The sequence below is a fragment of the Lithobates pipiens genome, unplaced genomic scaffold (genome assembly GCF_037356315.1).
Source record: "Lithobates pipiens isolate NorthernLeopardFrog02 unplaced genomic scaffold, aLitPip1_a1.2 Scaffold_23, whole genome shotgun sequence".
NCBI lineage: Eukaryota > Metazoa > Chordata > Amphibia > Anura > Ranidae > Lithobates > Lithobates pipiens.
The window spans coordinates 148305339-148329156 of record NW_027507785.1 but is presented as its reverse complement, the minus strand read 5'-3'; the positions used below and the strand labels follow the sequence as shown (position 1 = coordinate 148329156).

At 41.9% G+C, this 23818-nt stretch overlaps 1 protein-coding gene across 10 annotated transcripts in view; it reads right to left on the bottom strand.

Moving 5' to 3' along the window:
- NOL8 (nucleolar protein 8) overlaps positions 1–23818 on the bottom strand; it is an 828826-nt gene that overhangs the window by 706761 nt on the left and 98247 nt on the right. For all 10 annotated transcript variants that reach the window (XR_013262355.1, XM_077452483.1, XM_077452484.1 and 7 more), the window contains 2 exons: positions 11255–11333; positions 10057–10204 (listed from right to left, as the gene is read on the bottom strand). Coding sequence is in view for 9 of the 10 variants with exons in the window: in XM_077452483.1 (XP_077308609.1) it covers positions 10057–10204; positions 11255–11333 (227 nt within the window). In the remaining variant the exon portion in view is untranslated. The remainder of the gene's footprint in view (positions 1–10056; positions 10205–11254; positions 11334–23818) is intronic.

Here is a 23818-nt window from a genome sequence, read left to right as displayed (position 1 = left end):
TACAACACTTGTAGACAACACTTACAATTCATTTATACATTCAGACATTCATAATAAAATTTTGAAAATTTCTTAGAAAACTCCACTTACCTTTTCCTGCCTCAGGGTTTTCTGTGGTAAACCAACAGACCCCATTCTCCACCCTTCACGGGGGGTCCCGATAAACCTTTAGGAGCTGGAGATACTAGAGGAAACCCACTATCCTGCACCTGCAACAGCACCTGGTCAGTAAAACTTTATGGCCTCAGGGACATCCAGCTTGCCACCTAGGGCCTGAAGTCCTCCCTGTGTCACCCTGGGATCAGCCAGAAGGGTCCTGGTAAGTGACAGTGGCCATCTTTGTACACCCGGCGGCCTCTCCGTCTTTCCTGGGCTCAATCCGACCCCATCAACCCCCAGGAGCACCCTAGCTTGACCAGCAGAGACCCCCAAAGGGGTTATTAAGTGGGCATACACTTCTATATGGCTTCATCTACAGCCAGAGCCCTGGCTACGGAGACCTAGAGTGGTGGCCATCTTGCTACACCTCCATATCCTCTGGACCCCATCCTAGCCTCACTAAACCCCTGGGACATCCTGGCCTGGCAGACTGTGGAATCGACGGGAACACCCCCCAAGCATCTACCCCCATTAATACGAGGTCTGCTGGTAAGGCCGCAGAAACCACGAAAGGAGGCCATCTTGGTTCACCCAAGCTGCTGTATGCACACATAATCCTAAGCACCATCATCCCTATGAGCCTGGATCTCTACCTACACAGCCACAAAAGCATTCCAGCAAGATAAGTGCCCACCTGTGGTCCCCGTCTGTACAAGTCCGCAGAGAAAGGGAATGATCATGTCTGGCTAAAAAAATTACCTGCTGAATCCCGTGACCACCCGTAGCAGACAGGTTATACTTCAGCCATTGCAAATCCCTGAAAAGCATGTCCACACAAAGCTCTTAATCTACTGAGTCAGCGAATCTACAACAGGGCAAAATCCGGCGATACCTGCTCCGCACATCTCAGTCCGATCCCCGCACTCCCAAAGACAAGATGGCACCCACTCGCAATCCAGGGAAGGGCAAGTCTCCTCCCCCTGCTCAGCCAGCAACGGACATCGGCGAGGAATCAGATGACCCTCCCAGCCCAGCACTCAGACCTTCCAAGTGTAGCGTCCAGTTTGGGCACCTCTATTGTCCCACCTCCAGATACAGGCCCTGGAATTGTGGCCCCTCAAGCCTCAGTAGAATTACCTAGATCTGAAGCCTCGACTCTTCTGGCGGCCTTCCTTCTGTCACTGCCAACCTCAACCTAGTCCTGGGAAGAGAAACTTTGTCCCCTATTGAGATAGACCGGGTGCCCAGGAGGGAACATAGTGACCGCCTACGTGACATCCTCTGAAAGGTTCACTATTTCACCCTTAAAAAATAAATTATGTGCAAGGCATGGTGTTTGGGTCCTGTGGACTTTGACAGTTCTGCTATCCACCTATACCCAGAACTTTCTCGCAACACTCTCCACATGCGCCAAATGGTCCGCCCACTGCTAGACCTAATAAGTCAGTCAAGCCATAGCAACCAACACTTGGGGGCACCCCTTCAGCATCTAGGTGACCAGAGCCAAGCATAAATTTGTCCTCTCTGACCCAGATTAACTCCTAGCCTTTTTCAGCTTTTTGGAGCAAGACCCAACTGAAGTACCTAACTGTCTGGATCCGCCAGACGACCATGCCAGGATACAAACACGTGACTCTCTCCCACAACGCCACAGACATCTGAGGTACGGATCACACTGTCGATCCTGGACCACGTCATCCTACCTCTCCGGAAGAATAAAGTAGAACCAAGCAACTTTTTGGACTTCTCTCAACGCTCACCATATGACTAGCACCATCTCAGTACAATGCCTATCTCTCTTGTCTCCTAGACAGGCCACATTTTTTCCTTTTTTTGGGGAAGTTTTTCTTTTTTGTTGTTTCTCCCCTCCTCTCATTTTACTTGTTTATCCATATATTCTGCCGGATATGCCACAATGGAGACGGGGTGGTCGGCTACATAACCTAATGCCTCAAGACAGCTGGTGCACCAAAATGGCGGGCCTTCTCCCTGCCTTTTGCTAGTGTACTATACCTGGCTGGGGTTCGGGAGAGGCAACGGAATAGCGGGTTTCTAATGTTTGATTTAGCTATGCAAATGTTGAGTTTCTAATATACTTTACTGCACCAGTCTACTCTCTAGGTGTTTAGCGGTAATGTCCCACCTGGATACGGGTGGAGGGGCGACAGATGGACCGACTGTGTCCACGGTCTCTTGTCACTATCCACGTGGGTTCCCATAGTTGTCTATTTACAGTTTCTCATACACACCGGATAGTTTCACTCTAACATGCTCTCAGTATTATTACAGATTTGTTTTAGGGGCCCCCGTTGGGGTATGTAGATAACATGTGTTGAAAATGTTTGCTCCCTTCCCATGAGTGGAGGTATCTCACAGACTGATATCTCCTCTGCAGAGGAGACAGACCAGGCTGGTATGGAGCCATTTGCCCATGCGGACCTCCACCCTCCTTCACGGAGGATCTGATGTATGCTGTTTAAATGTCTTGTTACACTGATGTGCCTTAGTAAAGTTATACATGCCTGTCATGCTACTGGGCTCATGGCTCAGGTTCTCCACCTCGCCCCGCCACCCACAATAGGCCAGGCACGAATTGTGCCTATTTACGTGATTTTTCATGTGGTGTCCCATTTTCGTGGACCCCTTAGATTTGCTAGGTTCCTTATAGTTATGTCCCCCCCCCCCCCACTGTCTATAATCTGATTTTCTTATCCTCATTCCACTATGGCCCACACAGTACTATCTCACCCGAAGTATGGCTCTTACAATGTAAATGGCCTCAATATTACATCCAAGAGAGGAAAAATCCTTTATCAAATGCATAAACAGGTCAACGTGTTACTGTTACAGGAAACTCACTACCACACAAACTCCACCGCTTACTGCTCCAACAGGTACTTTAACAGATGGTTCCACAATACAAACCCCTCTCAGAAAACTAAAGGCGTTTCTATTGCCTTCCACAAAACGCTTCCGATTGACCTGATAGACCATCTCTCGGACCCACAGGGAAGGTATGTGTTCGTAAAGTTCTCCCTATGGGGCACCAAATTCACTATAGCCAACCTCTACCTACCAAACACTAGCCAAATCTCGACTGCTCTGCGACACATGAAGATCTTGTCAGAATTTGCAGAAGGTAAACTAATCATAGGCGGGGATTTTAACGCCCCCCTGGAGCCACTCTTGGACTCGTTAACCTCTCGCTTATCCATCTCCTTTACTAACCGAAGGGCATTTAAATGGGCTATATATGACCTCAGTTTAAATCGACATCTGGCGGGTTCCATTTCCAACAAATCGCAATGATACCCACTTCTCACAGATTCATCACTCATAGTCGTATTGACTACTTCCTTCTTGACCATAGCTGCTTAGATTGATCACCTGAATGTGAAATAGACTCAATGGTCTAGTCTTACCACTCGCCTATTTATCTGACACTATCGACCCCTTCCACGCCAGTGAGGGAATGGACATGGAGGCTGAATGATTCTCTTCTCGCAAACCCTGAATGTGCCCACAAGGTTTCAGAAAACATCTCTAATTTCTTAATAGATCAAGCTTCGAACATCACCTCGCTACCCTTACAATGGGAGGCGCTTAAAGCTGTCCTGCGAGGAATCTTTATTCAGATGGGGACCCGCTTGAAAAAAAAAAAAAAAAGACTCGTTCAGCTGCAATAACCTCAGCAACTCAAAAGCTTTGAGACTTCAGACCCAACATAAGCGATGCCCTACGCTGGTGACTCTTACAGAGGTCTCAATGGCTTGATCCCAACACAAGAACTTATACGAGGCCTCAGCTCATACTTCTGTGGACAGACTTGCTTTACATCAGTACCGATTCCGAGATAAATGCGGTAGACCTTCGGCTCGCACCCTTCACCCAAACATGTCTTCCACATTTATACCTCCTATTTGGGCCCTTTCTGGAGAAATGCTTAGCGAGCACTCCAAGATATCACAAACATTTCGAGATTTCTACCAAACACTGTACAACCTACCGACCGGCGTCACTTCTAGCCCATCCCACACTCCTGAGCCCGACAGGCAGTCCTATATTGGGGAAACTGAGCTCCCTATATTAGATGGCGATACTGTAGAAGAGCTAGAGCAAGTAATCACAGCGGATGAGGTAGTAGGAGCTATAGCGGCCACCCCATCCGGTAAAAGCCCAGGACCCAACAGTTTTACCCCTAAATTCTACAAAACATTTGCTCCTCTACTGACCCCCATTTTGTCTAAGGTGTTTAACCCCCTATCAGAGGTCTCAGCGTTTCCTCCACAAACACTCGAAGCCCACATTACCATTATCCCAAAACCAGATAAGGACCCTACTTTGTGGGCAAATTATAGGCCCATATCGTTAATTGGAGTGGACCTGAAAATATATGCCAAAATATTAGCCACTAGCCCCGTCTTATACATCTGGACCAGGTTTGTTTTGTAAGTGGCCGCGATGCAAGGGATAACACCCTGAAAACCCTGCTTCTTACCGACTATGCCCATACCCATGATATCCCTCTATGCCTTTTGGCGGTCGATGCCGTAAAAGAATTTGACCGGGTCGACTGGCAATTCCTTCAGATGTCTCTGCAGCAGATAGGCCTGGGTACCAAAATGCTATCCCGAATTATGTCCCTTTACTCCTCACTTTCCGCCAGAATTCGGGTAAATGGTTCAGTTGGAATTGAACGTGATACATCTAAAGTTTCTACATATCTGTTGGTACAACCAAGCACCAAACAATCTGCATAGCAGAATGAGTTCTATTCAGCCCACCTGGTGTGCACAAAGCTTCAAAGAGATTTAGGACAATGAGGGCTGCGGTCTGTCTGTAAGGACAAAAAGGGACCTAATGAGCGGGAAAGGCGTCAGAGATCGAATCACAAGATGTGAACCCAGTCGGAGCAGTTGCAATTCATGGGCAAACACTGCCCCCCAGAGGCCAATTATGGCAGGACTGTCAGAGATATTTAGCCTGGGGGAGGAGACGCCCCAGAGACGCTGATTGGTCCACAGGCAAAGGGGGGTGGGCAATGGAAGGTGGTGTGGCTGAGGTGTGTTTATCAAAACGGGTTTCATCAAAGAGAGCTGTCCCCGATTCCATCATGAGGCTCAGCCGCGAAGATCTGCTAAGTATCGCTTGCATTGTATTCTGATTGTATGCTATGTACTCTTGTAACTTCTATTGATACCTTATGCAAGCTTTCTTATTTCCTTGGGAAATAAATGAGATTTGATTGATCCTAGACCGTGTATTTGGTTCATAGCTAATTGTTATAGTATTGTGATATTAACGATAGCATGTGCTCAGAGTATAGATAGACTAATTAATCTATAGGGACTAGACAAAGTAATACATAACTGATGATAATAGGTTGTATTAATCAGTTACTTCAGGTTCACTGTCGCCTACATTTGCCATTCATAATGGCACATGACAAGGCAATCCTCTATCTCCCCTTCTCTATGTCCTTGTCATGGAACACCTGGCAATCGCCTTACGCAATAACCCCAACATTTCAGGTGTATCGATAGGCCCCACTCATTCTAAGCTGGCGCTCTATGCGGGTGACCTGCTATTGTTTGTAACCCAACCCCATCTATCCTTACCACATATAAATGTGGGAATTCACAAGGTTTGTTAAGCTGAGCAATTTCAAAGTAAACCATACTAAATCAGAATTCCTGAACATCTCACTGTCCCAGGAGGTTCTCCGCCAAGTCTCCGCTAGGTACTCGTTTCAAACAGGCTCTACCTCCATCCGTTACCTCGGAATCCAAATACCCATGGAAAGATCCCAATTATTCTCTTTGAACTATGCACCCATTCTGCTTAGAACCAAGACGGATCTCTCAAACTACACAAAAAACGCCCATCATGGCTAGGCAGGGTGAATGCCCTAAAAATGGACGTCCTCCCTCGGTTTCTCTATTTGTTCCAAACAATTCCCATTTCCATACCCTCCTAGTTCTTTAAGAAGCTCCGCCAACTATTCTGCTCCTTTATTTGGGGAGGGGCTCGTCCCCGGATACGCTATGAGACGCTATCGCTCCACGGGATTTGTGGCGGAGCCAGAACTCCAGATGCCTCCATATACTATAGAGCAGCTGTGCTCACGCATATACTTAACTGGTTCCATCATTCCAATTCCAAATTGTGGGTACAAATAGAGAGCCATATTAACCCAATATATCTCTGCGCCTTACCATGAATGCCTACCAAATTCCTGAAAGGAGAGATAGCCCTGAGCGACCTCACCCGACAAACCATACAAATCTGGACCCAAATTAATTCCTCCAAGACCCTATCTCCCCTGAAGGAACCCATGACTCCATTGTTTGGGGCTTTTCCACCGGCCCTACAGGGAGCGAGTTTTGGACCTTGGTGAAAGGAGGACCACAGACGACAAAGTCCTACGTTCAGACTCTTCTCTGACTAATGGCATTTCCTCCGACCAATCTTCTCATGCCTCAACGCATTGGCTGCAGAGGCAACAGGTGATTTCCTTCATTTGCACCTTCCCATCCCTACCTGATGTACTCACTGACTTAACAGACTTGGAGAGCATGTTGCTCCAGGCCGCCCCCGCTATACATGTTGTCTCTCAACTATATTCTCTCTTACATATGGCTTATAATCCTGACCTTCCCCCATACACACAGACCTGGAAGGAAGACCTGGGCCACTCCATCTCACCTGTAGACTGGCAAAAGTGCTTCATACTGACTCACAAAAATGTCCTTAGCCTCCAATTCTCAAGAAAAGGGGTTCAAACTGTTGACCCGTTGGTACAGATGGCCTCCAACTTTGCACTGGATAAACTTGGCGCTTCCGGATACCCGCTGGCGTTGCTTGTCATCTAAGCGAACCTTACTTCACATTTCGTGGGAATGCCCCCCCGTGAGGAAGTTCTGGCAAAAGAGCCTCGACTTGTACTGCAGACTCATGGTGACCTCAAACACCCTCTCCTGAGGTAGTTCTGCTATCTCTGCTCCCGGGACCACTTAAGTCGGTCAAGAAAGACGTTCTGTGTCACTTTTTGGCGGCTGCTAGAACAGTGTTGCCCAGACATTGGAAGTCGACGAGCATACATTCCCTGGGGGATTGGGCAATTGAAGTGGACAGAATAAATAGTTTGGAACGAATGTTGTCGCAGGAAATGGGTAAAGAGAAACAATTGTCCAAGACCTGGACCTCGTGGTCTATGTTTCGATATTCCTCAGAATGTATCCCATGGGCCACAGAGGACTTTACTAATGCGCCGGTGTAACCAGGGTGGAATGTCTACCTCTTGATCCCTAAGCTCTTTACTGCCCTGACCCCTCTATCCCTACCCTCTTCCCCCTTTCTCCTCTTCCTTTTACATGTTGTAGTATTACCCGATTATTTAATTCACAACCTCTAGTCTCATCAGACTGGAATGGTGGCACACACAGAGCTTCCCCCTCAGAGAAAATGAGTCCAGAATAGGAACAATAGCCCTAGCCTACCTGTAATGAGTGGGCACCACTCGTTGAGTGGATAGTGGTGCGCACATACTCACATTAGCTCGGATTAGACACTGTAGGTATACGGGCTCTTATACCATACTAAATCAACTGAAGCTCAAAAATCATTTTAACCTTGTGACAGTAAGACACCACTGTAGCAGAGTTGGATATTTCCGTTTACGTATTAATGTAAGACGTGTATGTTTATTGTGTCATTTTTCTATTTCGCTTTTTCTATCTCAATAAAATAAGATTGAATTAACACTTTATGGCCTCACTACCAAAAAGTACTGGATCCCAGGGTCCAGCTCTCTAAAGAGAAGCATTCACAGGCAAAACCTCATTTCTGAGGATACGAGGCCCAGGTACCATTCAATTTGGGCCACAAGAGACACTTTGAATGGCTATGGTCAGCATGGCTAGCCCCAGCAAGGATTGCTCCAGTGTTGATCAGCACAGTGCATCTTCACTCGTGACCAACACCTTAGACACTAGCAAAAATCTGGGGTACGCCCACCAGTGGGATAGGTTATATAGAGGGGGCAGTTTTTAATTTAGGGCGTGCCAGTGTCCAGCACCTGAGGGTGGCCTATTAAAATACACATAGTAAATACTATGGCTCTGTGTCCCGTGATGTACGATAAAATAAAAATAAAATAAAGGGTTAGGGAGTTATTTTCCCATGTTTCTGTGGGTAGGAAAGCCCACGGAAATGAAAGGACTGCCCTACAGGCAGCTGTAGAGATGTGAACCGAGGACTCATTCACATGTGAGGTAGGGAGATCGCAAAACCAAGCTGGCTGTTGCCACTGCAGCTGAAGGGGGAACAGAATTATACCACCCAACTGTTCCCCCTTTAGCTTCAGTGGCAACAGCCAGGGACTTACACATGCTGTGGCCGCTGTTGGAAGTATACCTCCGGGTGGAAGACTGGCATTGCACAAGGTTGTGGCACGGTGATGTTGCATTTAAACGGTTAAAAAAAGGTGGTGAGGAGGAAAATAATGGCTCTTTGCTACTTGTCAGATACCTCTGAAAAACAATCCGAGCATGGAGTCCTTTCTGCCATTATAAATGAGCCCTTCAAAAGACATACACACACAAAGCCTTTAAAAAAAAAAAAAAAAAAAAACACAGTACTGTATCTGTACTTTTACCAAGTACTGCCCTGTAGGGGGAGGCAAAGAGCTCAGGACTCAGAAATCCACCTATGGTGCAGTGTTAGGACCTAGTGGTCAAACCCCACATCCGAGCCCATCCACATCCGAGACTCTGGAGAGGTTATCAATAAGTGGTGAAGGGTCCTTTAGACAGTAAATGGGCAAAGTCACAGTATCTTTATCTGGGTATTAATATATTTGTAGCAGTTCCTGTAATTATTATACCATTAAACTGCTGTTTGGCAACTGTAAAAATAATACAGTGCAGTGCTAAAGTGGCATCATCAAATAATAAAAATTCATTAAAAAAGGTCATAAAAAAAAAAAAAAAAAAAAATCATAAGCAGTCATGAGACTATGCAAATCCATTACAAAAAACATAGGGAATCAGCATAGGAGACTGCCACGGGTGACAGAGCTTCCTTTTCAAAAAGGGAGCTATGCCACCCTTTGCCGATTCCATGTGATTTTATGTAAGAGTGCTTGTTGGCTGGCACTTAATGGAAGTGCCTTTTATGCAGGTATGACTCTTATTTTATTAAATATATGCTAGCAGAGCGCACTAGATGTTTCCTGTTTTATTCCATATATCGGGACACTGGTGATTTGATGCTACGATCCCCCTACCTACGAGCCTGTGTGGTGATCCGTGTGATCTGTATTCAGAAGCAGTGTATCGATGTCCTCCAGGAGATTTCCCTTCAGGGAAAGCTTTTATGACCCTTTGTTGATTCAGGGGTCCCAGGTGTGGAGGTGAGCAACACATAGGGGTTTATTTACTAAAGGAAAATGCACTTTGCACTGCAAGTGCACTTGGAAGTAAAGTCGCCATAGATCCAACAGGGACGTGCAAACAGCATTTTAGCTTGCACATGATTGGATGATAAAATCAGCAGAGCTTCCACTCATTTCAGATCTACCCCTCAGATTTACAGCAACTGCACTTCCAAATGCATGGACAGTGCAAAGTAGATTTGACTTTCGTAAATAACCCCCAGAGTGTCTCATGGTGGAGGTCACACTTTGGCATGGAATTTCTAATCTTCATGAATGCATATTGTCACTTTATTGGGAAATGGATTTGCATATTCTCATGACTGCTTATGAACCCTTTTCAATAAATTTTCCTACTTATTTGATGATGTTACTTTAGTGCGGCACTATATTATTTTACATTTATTATCTGGAATTTTTTTGTAAATTTGCCTAGAGTGTTCAGCAGCTGTTTTGATCTGTATTATCTTTTTGCGCTGAAATATTTAACTTTTTATAACTGTATCAACTGGTTGATGACTTGCCTTGTGGTTTGGTACTTCAGTGCCTGGTACAGCAAATTTCATCATGAAGTCTGTGACTCCAGCTTTCTCTAAAGACAGGACTATGTCATTTTGTAAACATGGTGCATTGGCTCCTTCCTCCTTGGCTTCTTGTCGCTCTTTTGAAAGCCTGGATAAAACAAAAAGACCAAAACTATTGTGCTTATTCAGTAACACATTGATAAATTCTGTAGCCTATGACAATCAGATTTTAGTCAGATCAACCAAGAGCTTATTTATGATAAGTTACTAAGTATGTCAAAACTTTGCACATTGTTATATGTAACTGAAATAGTCATGGTAAAGGGAAAATGCATGAAAATACAAAAGAAAAATTGTCCAATACAAACTTGCAGTACCCCAGGTTGATCTCTCTTCTATACTAAGCCATTCATTTTGCCCTGCAACTCAATTTCCACTTATGCTTCAAAATGGCAGCAATCCCTTTTTGCACAACCTGGTCATAAATAAAATGTTTCAATTTAAAAATTAGCTTAAAAAGTGCTGGTGCACTGTTACTACTAATTACTGTGTATTTTCAAAGCCAACAATATTCATTAAACTCCTAAAAGTTGTTCTTAAATCTTGCTTCTGTGGCTGAAGAATATAGGGGGAGGGGGGGCTCCATATTTGAAGGTTTCGTACACAACCATACTCTAGGACTAGAGCCTATTTGATTATTATTATTATATTACACATTATTTGATGTATTACTGTGTAAAGAGCCATGTGTGGTGCTTTTACACCTCCAGTGGACAACCTAACCAAATAACTGTTAAACAAAATATACCAAATTCCTGGAAACACAAACACACACACAGACACATAATGTGGCTTTTTCTGGCCATCTGCTGTGTCGCGGTTGTGCTCTGTGGCGACATAGCAGCCAGCTTCAGGGATCAAAGTGGGTAGTGTTGAATAACTTTGGCACCCACAACTCTACTAGACAGTGAATAATTCACCACTGTACTTACTGTAAAGATATGTACACAAAGTGCAGGTGCACATTCTCATGAGATTGAGTATTCAATTTTTTCAAGAGGCAGCAGTGACGTATAGTGTCATCTCCTGGACCTCCAGATAGTGTCTGGAAGTCAAGGTTCAGTATTTTCTTAAAATCTTTTTAGCATTAAAAGTTTGGAGCCAAATTTGGACCATAGTCCTTGTAGGTATTGTTTACCTGTGTAAGAAGCTTTCCTTAGCTTTTTCAATTTGTAACATTCCTCCTTTCCACTTTGTCTTGTTCAGAACAGATATGCCTAGGAAAAGAAATACTTAAATTAATGATAATGAGCAATCTTATACTTTCTTTAAACCCAAATCATGCTCATACTCGTCCACTAGAGAATTCATTTTCTATAGATTGAAAAAAATCCTGGTTTATCCTGCTGTTCACCATCTCTCCCTCCCTGTCTGTGCTCCCACTGCAGCCTGATATTGTGTAGATCAGTTTTTGCCATCTACTAAGCATGCTCCAGTTCCCCTCAAAGCTGTTTATTTCCTTATTGTTCTCATCTGTGCAGGCCTCATGACTAGTCACACGTCCTATGACACTTCTCCCTCCCTTCTCCATGTCCTCATTGCTAAATACTGTGGGGGGCAGGATATAAGATGGCGATTGATGGAGGTTTCACCTCCCAGTTAGTCCCAGCACATACTCACCATAGACACAGGCTGGAAGGACGCAACAGCGTCTGTCTGGCAGGACCTCCTCCAGATCTCCTTACAGCGTGGGCAAAGTAAAAGCTATTGCAAGTTAAACTCCCCCTACACCAGGTTATTGCAAAACAAAAAAAATACTTTGTTTTGTTTTAAAATTCTCTTTATTTATATTATAAAACATACATTCAAAAAATTTTCCATTCAATTTTCACATCATTATAAAACATTCCCCATACACAACAACAACAAAAAAAAAAAAAAAAAAAAAAAAAATTGTCAGTACTAATCCATTCGATCCCCCTCCCTTACATAAATTCCCACAATTTTCCTGAGGTACTCAATTCCTCCCATTTCTTCCAATAGTCCGACATCGGTTTTTCTACATATCCCTCTTGTCTAATCTGTTTCTCCATGAAACACACCTCGCTCATCTCATAGTTCCACTCTACTATTGTTGGGGCTACTTCCTTTTTCCATTTCTGTGCTATTACAGTTTTAGCTATTGTAGTTATTTGATAAAAAAATTCCATCTCTTTTCGTTTTAGTTTTTCAGATGTATGGGAGAATAGTATTGTCTTTATATCAAGATTTATTCTTATATCTGTCAGTTCCTGATATATTTTTATTATCTTACCCCAAAACATTTTTATCTTCCAGCAACTGTACCAAATATGTTCTAGAGTACCCTTCTCCTTCTTACATCTCCAACATAATTCAGAATTCCGTTTATTTATTTTATTCATAATCACTGAGCTTCTATACCATCTTAATAGAATTTTATAATTTTTTTCTTGATATTTAATAGCTAAGGGTGTTTTATATATTCCTTCAAATACCTCTCCCCACTCTTTCTCTGTCAACTCCTGCCCTATTTCTTCCTCCCATTTTTTTATTCCTGCTATTTTTTTAATATCCCCACCAGGAAGTAATAGGTTATATATCTTGGCTAATTTCTTATTTGCTTTATCCTTGTTCATTGCTATTTGTTCAAATATGGTTGGTGGTCTATTAATCATTATCTTTATTGGGTCAATAAATGCCCTCAGCTGTAAGTACTGAAACCATTTGTTTTTATACTCTTGCCCCAATTCCTGAAACGTTGGAATATTTCCATCATTTAGGATTTGTATTATCCGGTCATGTTCTTCTATATTCCATTTCAAAAATGTATTATCTTTTATAGCTGGCCTAAATTCCGGATTACCAAATAAAGGGGTCATAGGGCCTATTGATGATGATAGTTGTTTTTTCTTTATCATATCATCCCAGATTTTTAAAGTTGTTTTTACAAAAATAGGCATTTCCTTCCTCTCTGGTCTTGACTTAGGTTTTATCCATGGCTGGTGTTTTATTTTAGCCCCTAATGTATCTTCCTCCAATTTTATCCATTGCTTGTCTTTTTCATTATGCTGCCAGTCGATTATTCTCATTAAAGAGGCAGCTTGTGAATATTTAAAAAAGTCAGGCAATGCTAATCCACCATTATTTTTCGTTCTAATTAATACCTCCCTACCTACTCTAGGGGTCTTATGTGCCCATACAAAGCCTTCTACCATTTCTTTCAGATCTTTCATAATTTTTTTTGATGGTATAATGGGTACCGTTTGAAAGATATACAGCATAATTGGCAAAATCTCCATCTTTACAATATTTATTCTCCCAAACCATGATTGGGTTATTTTATCATATTTGCCTAGAAGTTTCTTTACCTTCTGAACTGCCAGGTTGTAATTCATATCTTGCAAAAGTTTTAAATCTCTTGGAATATATACTCCCAAGTATTTTATCACATCTTGCTTCCATTTAAATGGAAAATTCTTTTGTACAATAGTTTGAACTTTCTCTTCTAATGTAATATTCATTAATTCAGATTTGTCATAATTTACTTTGAAATTACTAATTTCACCAAATCTCTCAAGTTCTTTTATTAAATTTGGTATAGTAATTATAGGGTTGGTTATATATAATAGAAGATCATCTGCATAAGCAGCCATCTTATATTCTTTGCCTTTGACCTTTATCCCCGTAATATCTTTGTTTATTCTTATAGCCTCCATGAGATGTTCCATCATCATAATATATAAAAGTGGTGATAAAGGACACCCTTGTCGGGTTCCATTTGATATATTTATATACTCTGATAATATCCCATTTGCTCTCACTTTAGCCCTTGAGTTCTTATATAGGGCCATGATCCTTCCTAACATCTTGGGTCCCATCGCTGCTTGTTTCAATACTTCCTCTAAGAACTGCCATCCCACCCTATCAAATGCCTTTTCGGCATCTATAGCCAATAGGCAGGTAGGGATGGCAGTTCTCTGAGCGTATTCAATCAACGTGCATGTTTTAATGATATTGTCTCTTGTCTCCCTCCCTTTCAAAAACCCCGTTTGTTCCAGGCTTATATTATTTGAAACAATATCCGTTATTCTTTTGGATAAAATTTTTGAGAATATTCTTATATCTAAATTGGTCAACGATATAGGTCTATAATTTTTACATAGTGATTGATCTTTTTCGGGTTTTAATGTTAGTACTATATGAGCCTCTGTACCTTGTATCGCAAATGGTTGTTCTAAAGATATAGAATTAAATGTTACCTTAAGTATGGGTATTATTTGTTCCTTAAATGACTTATAAAATCTAGCAGTATATCCATCTGGCCCTGGACTTTTCCCCAGAGCAAGTTCTTCAATAGTCTGTTGAATTTCTTCTGTTGTAATTTCTTCCTCCAACCCCTCCATCTTTCCTTTTAAACAGTTGAATATAGCCATTTCCTTTACATAATTTTGTATATTCTCCCCTTTGTTTTCTCCTTCTTTATGTTCCTTACCATCCTTAATATTATATAATTTAGAGTAGTATGTATGGAAGGTTTCAGATATTTCCTCTGGGTCGTATGTAATTTCCCCATTTGGTTTTACAATTTTCTCTATGTAGCTTGGGGGTTGTTGCTTTTTTAAGGCTCTGGCTAATATTTTCCCAGGTTTATTTCCAAATTTATACCACTGTGCTCTATTCTTATCCCTCACCCGAAGGGAATCTTCATCAAGCACAGATTGTAATTCCAGTTGTTTTTCCTTTAGTCTAGCTCCATCTCCCATTTTCCTACTTACTTTATGTATTTCTTCTAGTTCTTTAATCTCATTTTCCAATCGAGATATTTTTTGTGTTTTTTCTTTTTTTTTCCTTGCCCCGTGCTTGATGAATATTCCCCTCATAACACATTTCAATGTTTCCCATTGAATTGCAGGTGAGGTTTCGTCCCTTTCGTGAATTATCATAAATTCTTCTATAACTTGTAGTATTTCTGCCACGCACTTTCTATCTTTAATTAAATTATCATTCAATCTCCATATCCCATTCCTTTTTTTTGTTTCAATCACTGAGATTTCCACATATATTGGGGCATGGTCCGACCAAAGGAATCCCCCTATTTCTGTTACTGGTTTCATCATTAAGCCCTCTTTATTTATAAAAAAATAATCCAATCTATGATATGAGTTGTGTATATTTGAATAGTATGTATAATTTTTTTCCTTTTGGTGTTGGGCCCTCCATATATCTATTAGTTGATATTTTTTTAATATGTCCTTAAATTCCTTTATTCTGTTGTTGTTATTTTTTTTTTGTAGTTGTATATTTGTAGTGTCTTTCTTTACATCCATTAAAAAGTTTATATCACCACCCACTATTACCACTCCTTCAGCCTTCTTCATTGCGTCCGATAGGGCTTTTGTACCGCTCTCTATTTGTCCATAATTAGGGAGATATAAATTAACTATAGTAAATTTTTTTCCATATAGCATAAACTTTATTATTAAAGATCTCCCATCTTTGCCTTCATATTTTTGTAATATTTGGACCGGCAAATTCCTATGGAACGCAATTGATACCCCTTTTGATTTGGAATATGGAAAAGTATCATGTAACCATGTATTATAATTTATATTATTAATTTTAGGTATATGATCTGAGCGAAAATGTGTCTCCTGAAATAACACAATATCTATTTTCTGCTTATGTAGGAAATTTAAAATTTGATTTCTTTTAGCGGGGGAATTAATACCTCTTACATTAAAAGAACAAAACTTCACGCTACCCATAATAAAAAAAAAAAAAAAAAAAAAAAAAAAAATATACAATAATCTCACTTAAAGTTATCCCACCCTCCCTATACCCATAAACACATACACACTCAGTTATCTACCACCCTTCTACACCCGCCCTTATGACACCTCTGTTCCCCTAAGATTTGACTATATTAGTCTAACTCACCAATGGTGAGGTCCCTATCTAGGGGGTATTTAAACTGCTGATCCTGATATACTCCCATTTGGCCTATGCAAGCTCTTCACATTCTTTTTCACTTTTTCACGCTCTATCTCCTTGTTATCCCTCTATTCATATAATTTTTTAATATGTCCCTAACTTTAATTTTTAATCCTCTTATCATTATTGGGAAATTATCTATATCCATAGAAAAATAGAGACCTGGGATGGGAAGAGAAAAAGAGGATAGGGAAAAAAAAAAAAAAAAAAAAAAAAAAGGGACAAAACAGGGGGGGGGGGGGAGGAAGAGAGGGAATCACCACACCCTTTATTAGTGTTTATATTAAAATAAAATCCGGAAGAAAAAAAAAAAAAAAGTGATATTAATAAGTTACTAGTTATTATACCTATTCCCCTATTCATTCCCTCATAATTTATCCTATTTGTTGTCCTATCCCCTTATATCGTACCATTCAGTCCCCATCCCCCCCATTACGTGCAATTAAGTGCAATTAAGTGCATATAGTGTTATGTCACCTATATCATTATTATTCTATGTTGTGCATATCATTTCTATAATTTATCCTCATTTCTACTTTGTGGTGTTGTTTAACCTATAATTCTTTTAACACAAAAATATGTTAACACTCCCTTTCCACCACCTCCCATATCCCCCCTCCTCCATCCATCCATCCCCCCTCCCCTCCCCCGTGCCATATCACCTATAAATTACATCATATCTTTGTTGTTCCATATTGTGCATATCATCATTATAATTTATCCACACTTCTGAATTATACTATTGTTTACCCACCTCCCTCCCCCCCCCTCCTCCATCCATCCCCCCCCCCTCACCCTCAGTCCCCCTATCTTCTCCTCCCAAAGTCCTTGGGCCAGTTTGGTAATGTCACTTCCGAGAGATGCAAAGTCTTCTGAAAGTCGTGCAAATCATTTAGATCTCTATAAATGACAGTTTGGCCCTCATACTGGGCTTGCAATTGAAAAGGAAATCTCCATCTATATTGCACATTCTTTTTTCTTAATTGTTCCAAAAGGGGTTTTAAAGCTCTTCTTTTATCTAACGTTAATTTAGACAGGTCTTGGAAGAAAAGCAAGTTTGATCCTTCATATAATATTTGATTGTTTTTGCGCACTGCCGCCATAATCCTCTCCTTAGTTTGAATATAATGGAGTTTACAGATTACATCCCTGGGTTTATTTTCCTCTGATCCTCTTGGGCCCGCAGCTCTATGTATTCTATCAATTATCATATCATTTTTTGATAGGTCCTGTATTATATCCTTAAAGATTTTTTGAACCACTTCAGCGAGTTTTTCTAAAGGCACATTTTCTTTTAATCCTCTTATCCTTATATTACATCTTCTGCTCCTATTTTCTTGTTCATCAATAATATTTACCAATTGCTTTATCTCTATTTCCTGTTCTTGCATTCTTCTCTTTACTTGAATTAGATCTTTTTCCAAGCTTTCAGTCTTTATATTCACCTTTTCTATTTTTTCTTGCATATCTAAAGTAATTGTCTTTATCTCTTGTATTTCTGTTTTATACACATTCTCCAATCTTTGGATATAGTGATCCATATCAGCCTTTGTGGGTAAAGAGGTTATATACGTTTTCATATCCCAGCTTTCTTTCTCTTTCTCCTTTTTACCATCTAGTTCTATATCCAATATGTCTATTGGGGAGCTATTTCTAGGCTGTGTTAGCATTTCTTCTCCTGATATTCCAGAAACACCTGAGATCAAGGATGATTCCACAGAATTCAATACTTCCTGGGAGATATGTGTTATCTGCGATGTTTGCATCTGTATCTGAGGCTGCAGTTGCTGGAAAAATTCCTTAATATCAGTAGTTTGAACTTGAGCCTCAGAGCTAACTTTGCTTTTACTATCCTTTTTCTCCTTTTTATTCCCTCCGGAACCAGATGATTTATTTCCCTTTTTTGGCGCCATAGTTATTAATGATCACCTTTGACCATGCGCAATATTTCTTGGACTTCTGAGTTCTTTTATAAATTGTGCAATATAGCTTAACCGTATTAAACCATGCGAAGATCATAGACCATCATCTCATCACAAAAAAAAAAAAAAAAAGAAACACACAATCTTTTCTCTTTTCCTTCCCCTTTTTCCCTCCCCTCTTTCAAAAATAAGAAAAAACCAAAAAAGACCATAAGTCCTCTTCTCTTTCCTCTCCTACAGCTCACTAAACTTTTTAGTACAATGCGTATATATTGGTCCCAAAAAATAAAAAATAAAAAATAATAATGCCAGGAAAAAGAGAAGGTGTTTCAGTCACTTCTTCATCCTTGCCTCTATAGGGATTTACTTATGCAGAGCATATATACAAGAACTTAAGTATAGACATTGACATGCTCCTTATTGTACTCACGAGTATCCTGCTTCTTTATATAGCCCAGTGTCCACTGTGAGTGTATTTTCTGTTACCTTTTCTGTTGCCTTCTATTCCTTCTGTTCCTACACAGGAAACTTCTCCCGGTACTTTTATTGCAGTGCAGTGGGGCTATTTTTCTCTATTCACCTCTATTCCGTATCTTGGCTCCTTAGCCCGTTTGTCTCCGGAGATCCTCGGAGCCTTCCGTAAAGCACCGATTCCACCCGAACTTTTCTCAAAGCAGTCCGGAGATTCCCGAAGGGTCCCGATGCGCCACCACAGACCGGAGCAGTCCGGGGAGTCCCGAAGGGTTCCGATGCGCCACCACACACCGTCTGACTCTCCTTACCACTGACGCCGCCAGGAGCTACCGAGGTGAGGGTCCCCAGCCGAATCCGCCTCCTCGAATAGAGACGAGCCGACACTCTGGATCCACTCTCCCCTTCCTCCTACTCCGGCTATCTCTCTGTCGAATCTTCACTGAGTCAGGGTGTTCTCTGGTCGCTCTCTGTAGTCTCAACAAGTCACCGTCTGGATACGTCCTGAGCTCTTCACCTCCCTTACTCCGGTCACGGTGCAAACATAAACCCTTCCTTCGGTCCCGGATCGCCAAGCCGGTTCGATATTGTGTAAGTTGCAGGTTAGTTAGCTATTCAAATTCCTTTATATCTCCGTCCGGCATACTATAGCCCGCAATGATAGCAGTATAGCAGTTGAGCAGCGTTACAGCAGCGTTACAGCGATACACAACATCAGTAGCTGGGCTTATCCAAGCATGTCTCAGCCATCAGCACGACCATTGTATCTCAGCATTGTGCTTGCAGACCTCACGGAGCACACCTAATCAGCAGCCCCTCCCCCCTCCATCAGGTGTCAGCCAAAAAAAAATACTTTGAAATATAGATTTGTATGAAGCTTTAAAACACTTTAATTCACTATTCTGAAAGATTATTAATGTCACGTAACCAGCATGGCACCAATCAATGCTGTGCAGGCTCAGCAAAGTACTAGAAACTCCTTCCTCAGAACCTTCCGGGGACAGGAAAGGCCTGGGGAAACATGCAACCTCTCAATGGCAATAAATTAAAAAAGGTACTAAGATGATATATACACACACACACAGGTTTTACCCCTAAAAGGGGAAATTCCGCTTTATACCCTCCTCTCCTATTTTTGGCACTTTTATTTTTTTTATTAAAGTGGGGGGGTACCAAGTTTCGGTAGATACCGGCTTTCACTTCCAGTCAGATCATCGCAGCAATTCCACCGGAAGGTCATCTCCAAGCACCCCCACCCCTCTCCACACAACACACACACACACACACACATCTTAGGAGGCTGTAGGACCGTTCACAAAGTGCACTGCAGCTTAGGCATTCGCAGACGGCTGCCCAGGGTAAACATGCTGGCACCAGGGTCCTGAAAACCGGTGGAGAACTGATTTGGGCGAGGATGGCGCTGGACCCCTGGACAGGTAAATGTCCTGTTATTAAAGGTCCACAGCTACAGTAAAAAAATTCAGAATGCAGAGCCAATTTAAAATTAAATACAGTGGCATGATTTTTATACATAGACTAAAAGAGGTAATGCAAGGTGATATGCCTAAATACAGTGTTCTGCCAGCATCTATAATAGAGCTGCATGATTCTGCTCAAAATGAAAATCACGATTTGTTTTGCTTAGAATAAAAAGATCACGATTCTCATGACGTAAAATTTTTCACATTATACGGAAAAAAAAATGCACTAACTTTACTGGTTAGTTTTTTTTCCCCCTCAAATAAATTGCATTTGAAGGACCACTGCACAAATATAGTGTGGCATAAAATATTGCAACAACCACCATTTTATTCTCTAGGGTGTCTTCTAAAAAAATTATATATAATGTTTGGGAGTTCAAAGTAATTTTCTAGCAAAAAATAAAAAATAAATAATTTTAGCTTGAAACCAAATGTCAGAAAAAGGTTCAGTGTTTAAGTGGTTAAACTTTTTTCACTTAGAGCCGGTTCACACAGCGGGCGATGCGGGGCGACACGACTCGCCTCGATCTCGCAAGTCGCCCCCGTTCTGTACAATGGAACCGTTCTGAGAGGAGCGACTCGAGTCGCTCCGACTCAGAAAAAAGGTTCCTGTACTACTTTTGGGCGACCTCGGGGCGACTTGCATTGACTTCTATACAGAAGTCATTTGCAAGTCGCCGCTGAGGCCGCGGCAGGTCGCGGCGAGGCAAGTCGGAGTCGCCTCGCCTCGCCTGCTGTGTGAACCGGCCCTTACACACAAAGTCTATTCCACTGACAAATTGTTACAATGTTCATAATTAAGTTCAACTGATAAAGAAGGTTTACATGGCTTCAGAAGAGCAGAGAGAATTTTTTGCATAGAAAAAAAAATAAATAAAATAATCGGGAAACACTTTAGTCAAGATCGCGATAAGGATTCTTGACGATTAATCGTGCAGCTCTAATCTCTAAATGCAAACAGAACACATACAGAAAACCCCAGTTCGACTTTAAACATTTGGCTGCTGAATGACCGGGGGCATTTTTTGTGATTCGGCACTGCGTCGCTTTAACGGACAATAGCGCGGTCATGCGACGCTATTGTCAACAAACAAAATTTACGTCCTTTTTCCGCACAAATAGAGCTTTCTTTTGGTGGTATTTGATAGTCTCTACAGTTTTTATTTTTTGTGCTATAAAACAAAAAAACTAAGCAACAATTTTGGAAAAAAAAAAAAACTAATATTTTGTACTTTTTGCTATAATAAAAATCCCTTTTTTTTTTCAGTTTAGGCCGATATGTATTCTTCTACATATTTTTGGTAAAAAACAAACAAAAAACAAATAAGCCTATATTGATTGGTTTGCGCAAAAGGTATAGATTTATAGCATTTTTATTATTTTTTTACTAGTAATGGCGGCGAGCTGCGATTTTTATCATGACTGACATTATGGCGGACACATCGGACAATTTCGACCCATTTTTGGGACAATTGGCATTTATACAGCGATCAGTGCTAGAAAAATGCATGGATTACTGTATAAATGTCACTGGCAGGGAAGGGGTTAACACTAGGGGACGATCAAGGGGTTACCTTTGTTCCCTAGGAGGCGATTCTAACTGAAGGGGGAGGGAACTCACTAGAAGAAGTGACGGATCATGGTTCCTAGCTAACAGGGACACCAGCTGTCACTCTTCTCTGAAGAAAACAGGGAAGTGTACATTTACACACACTCGTCCCTGTTCTGTGTCTCATGCTCCCGATCGCTCGTGGCCAGCGGTCAACGCGACCGTCGGCCATGAGCATACATACACACACACACACAAAGCACAGTGTGCACAATAATGCCATATACACACAAACTGACTTTGACAGCAAAGGTCAGACGGAACGAATCGGCCAGACAATTTGATCGTGTGTGGGCTTCATAGAACCTTTAGATTTAGAACATGTTTCAAATCTTTCCGACGGACTCGAGTCCGGTTGAAAAATCTGACGCTAGGGCAGCTATTGGCCTGCTGGCTATGAACTTCCTTATTCTAGTCCAGTTGTACGTCATCGCGCTCGAATCCGTCAGACTTTGATGTGATTGTGTGTGTGGCCAAGCCCATTCGCTTGAAAGTCCCTCGGAACTCCGCTGAAAAGTCCATCAGGAAGACCGTCTGACCTAGTCTGCTGGAAAGTCCGGTCGTGTGTACACGGCATTAGGCATATTTTGACCAAATAATTATTTTTATGCATATTGTCTAACTACAAACTGTATAAACTTAAATGCTTATTGGATGTAACTATAATCAGGTGATGTGTATTTGGGTAATGAGGGTGTGTGTAACCACTACTCGGTCTGCCAGTGTCAGTGCACAGCTCTTGACAATCTTTTTGATAAGACCATATTTAATAGATATGTACTTTTAGTTCCTTTATTGAATATATACCATTGATCTAATGCACATGTCATGTGGAATACTGATATATTCTTTAAACATATCGTATTTTCCGGCGTATAAGACGACCTTTTACATGTAAAAAAATTGGCCAAAAAGCAGGGGTCGTCTTATACGCCGGGTCAGCTCCTCGGATGCCGGCTGGGTGTTGGGTAATACTGTATGTAGCTTCGGCTACATACAGTATATACCGCTGAGCCAATCCTGGTGAGCGATGTATTCAAATGAATACAAAGCCTGCTCGGATTGGAGTAACGACCTCTGCCAATCCGAGCAGGCTACTCTGTAGCCTGCTCTGATTGGCTTGGAGAGTCAGAGCGGCGCGGGCTGATGATGTTGCAGCCTCTGCCAATCCAAGCAGGCTTTGTATTCATTAATAGAATACATCGCTCGCCGTGATTGGCTCCAGCAAATGCAGGAAGAAGGAAGAAATATGAAGCCTCGGAAGCCGGGTCGTCTTATACGGTAAGTACAGATTTAAAAGCATTTTTGTCCTGTAAGATTAGGGGGTCGTCTTATATGCCGGGTCGCCTTATACACCGGCAAATACGGTAGTGTGTATTTTTTTCCTCTTTTTTTGACCCACCCGGGTCCCACTCTTGTCCTCCGGTCCATGGGGGTGTGGTCACTCCATCTGGCGCGTCTTCCTGGCAGGGTAGGGAGCATAGGGCCCTGTGCTCCTTTTTGCAACCACCAGGTGGTGGACTTCTTTACGGCAGCCTGGTATGCTTTTTCCCTGCCAGCGGCATCCAGAATCACTTGCGGATGCCACGACTGCGCATGCGCGTGGAGCCACAATATTATGGCGGAAGTGACAGTGGATACCGAGACTTCCGTCCTTTGGAACGCCAAGGGAGTCACATGAGGAGCGCCGCAATTGTGGTGTCACCCCAGCGCTGTGGTAGCATGGGGTGGGAGGAACGGCACCTGTGGCTCATCAGGAGAACTTATTCTATATATAAAAGACAGTGGAATGCTTGGTCAGTCACGAGAGGACCGCTAGTCTTCCACTTTGATGGTTGCACATTTTCCAGTATCCACCGAACATTATTTCGCCTATGGCTGTTGTAATACCTGGGCTCTGCTGTGCAACTCACTACATGATGGAGCCTAAGGACAGTGAACAGAGAGATATTCAAAAGATTCTTACATTCCAGATTGGTTGGCCATACAAGGCCCACAATCTTTAAGGTTTCTTGGAATTTCGTTTGGGACCTTTAAACTGGATATTCCTGGTGGACTATTAACTCCTCAATTTTGTATCAAGGTAACCACTTGTCCTTGTCATGCTGTCTGTCATTTCACTCATTTCCCTATTCCCCACTTCACTATTCCTTTATCACATTTCCCTTGTCACCCACCCTTATTCTTTTGCCTTCCACTTCATCACTGTGTCACTATTCTCATCTTTCATCCTTCACACTACACTCTCCTGTTTTTGTTCTGTTCAT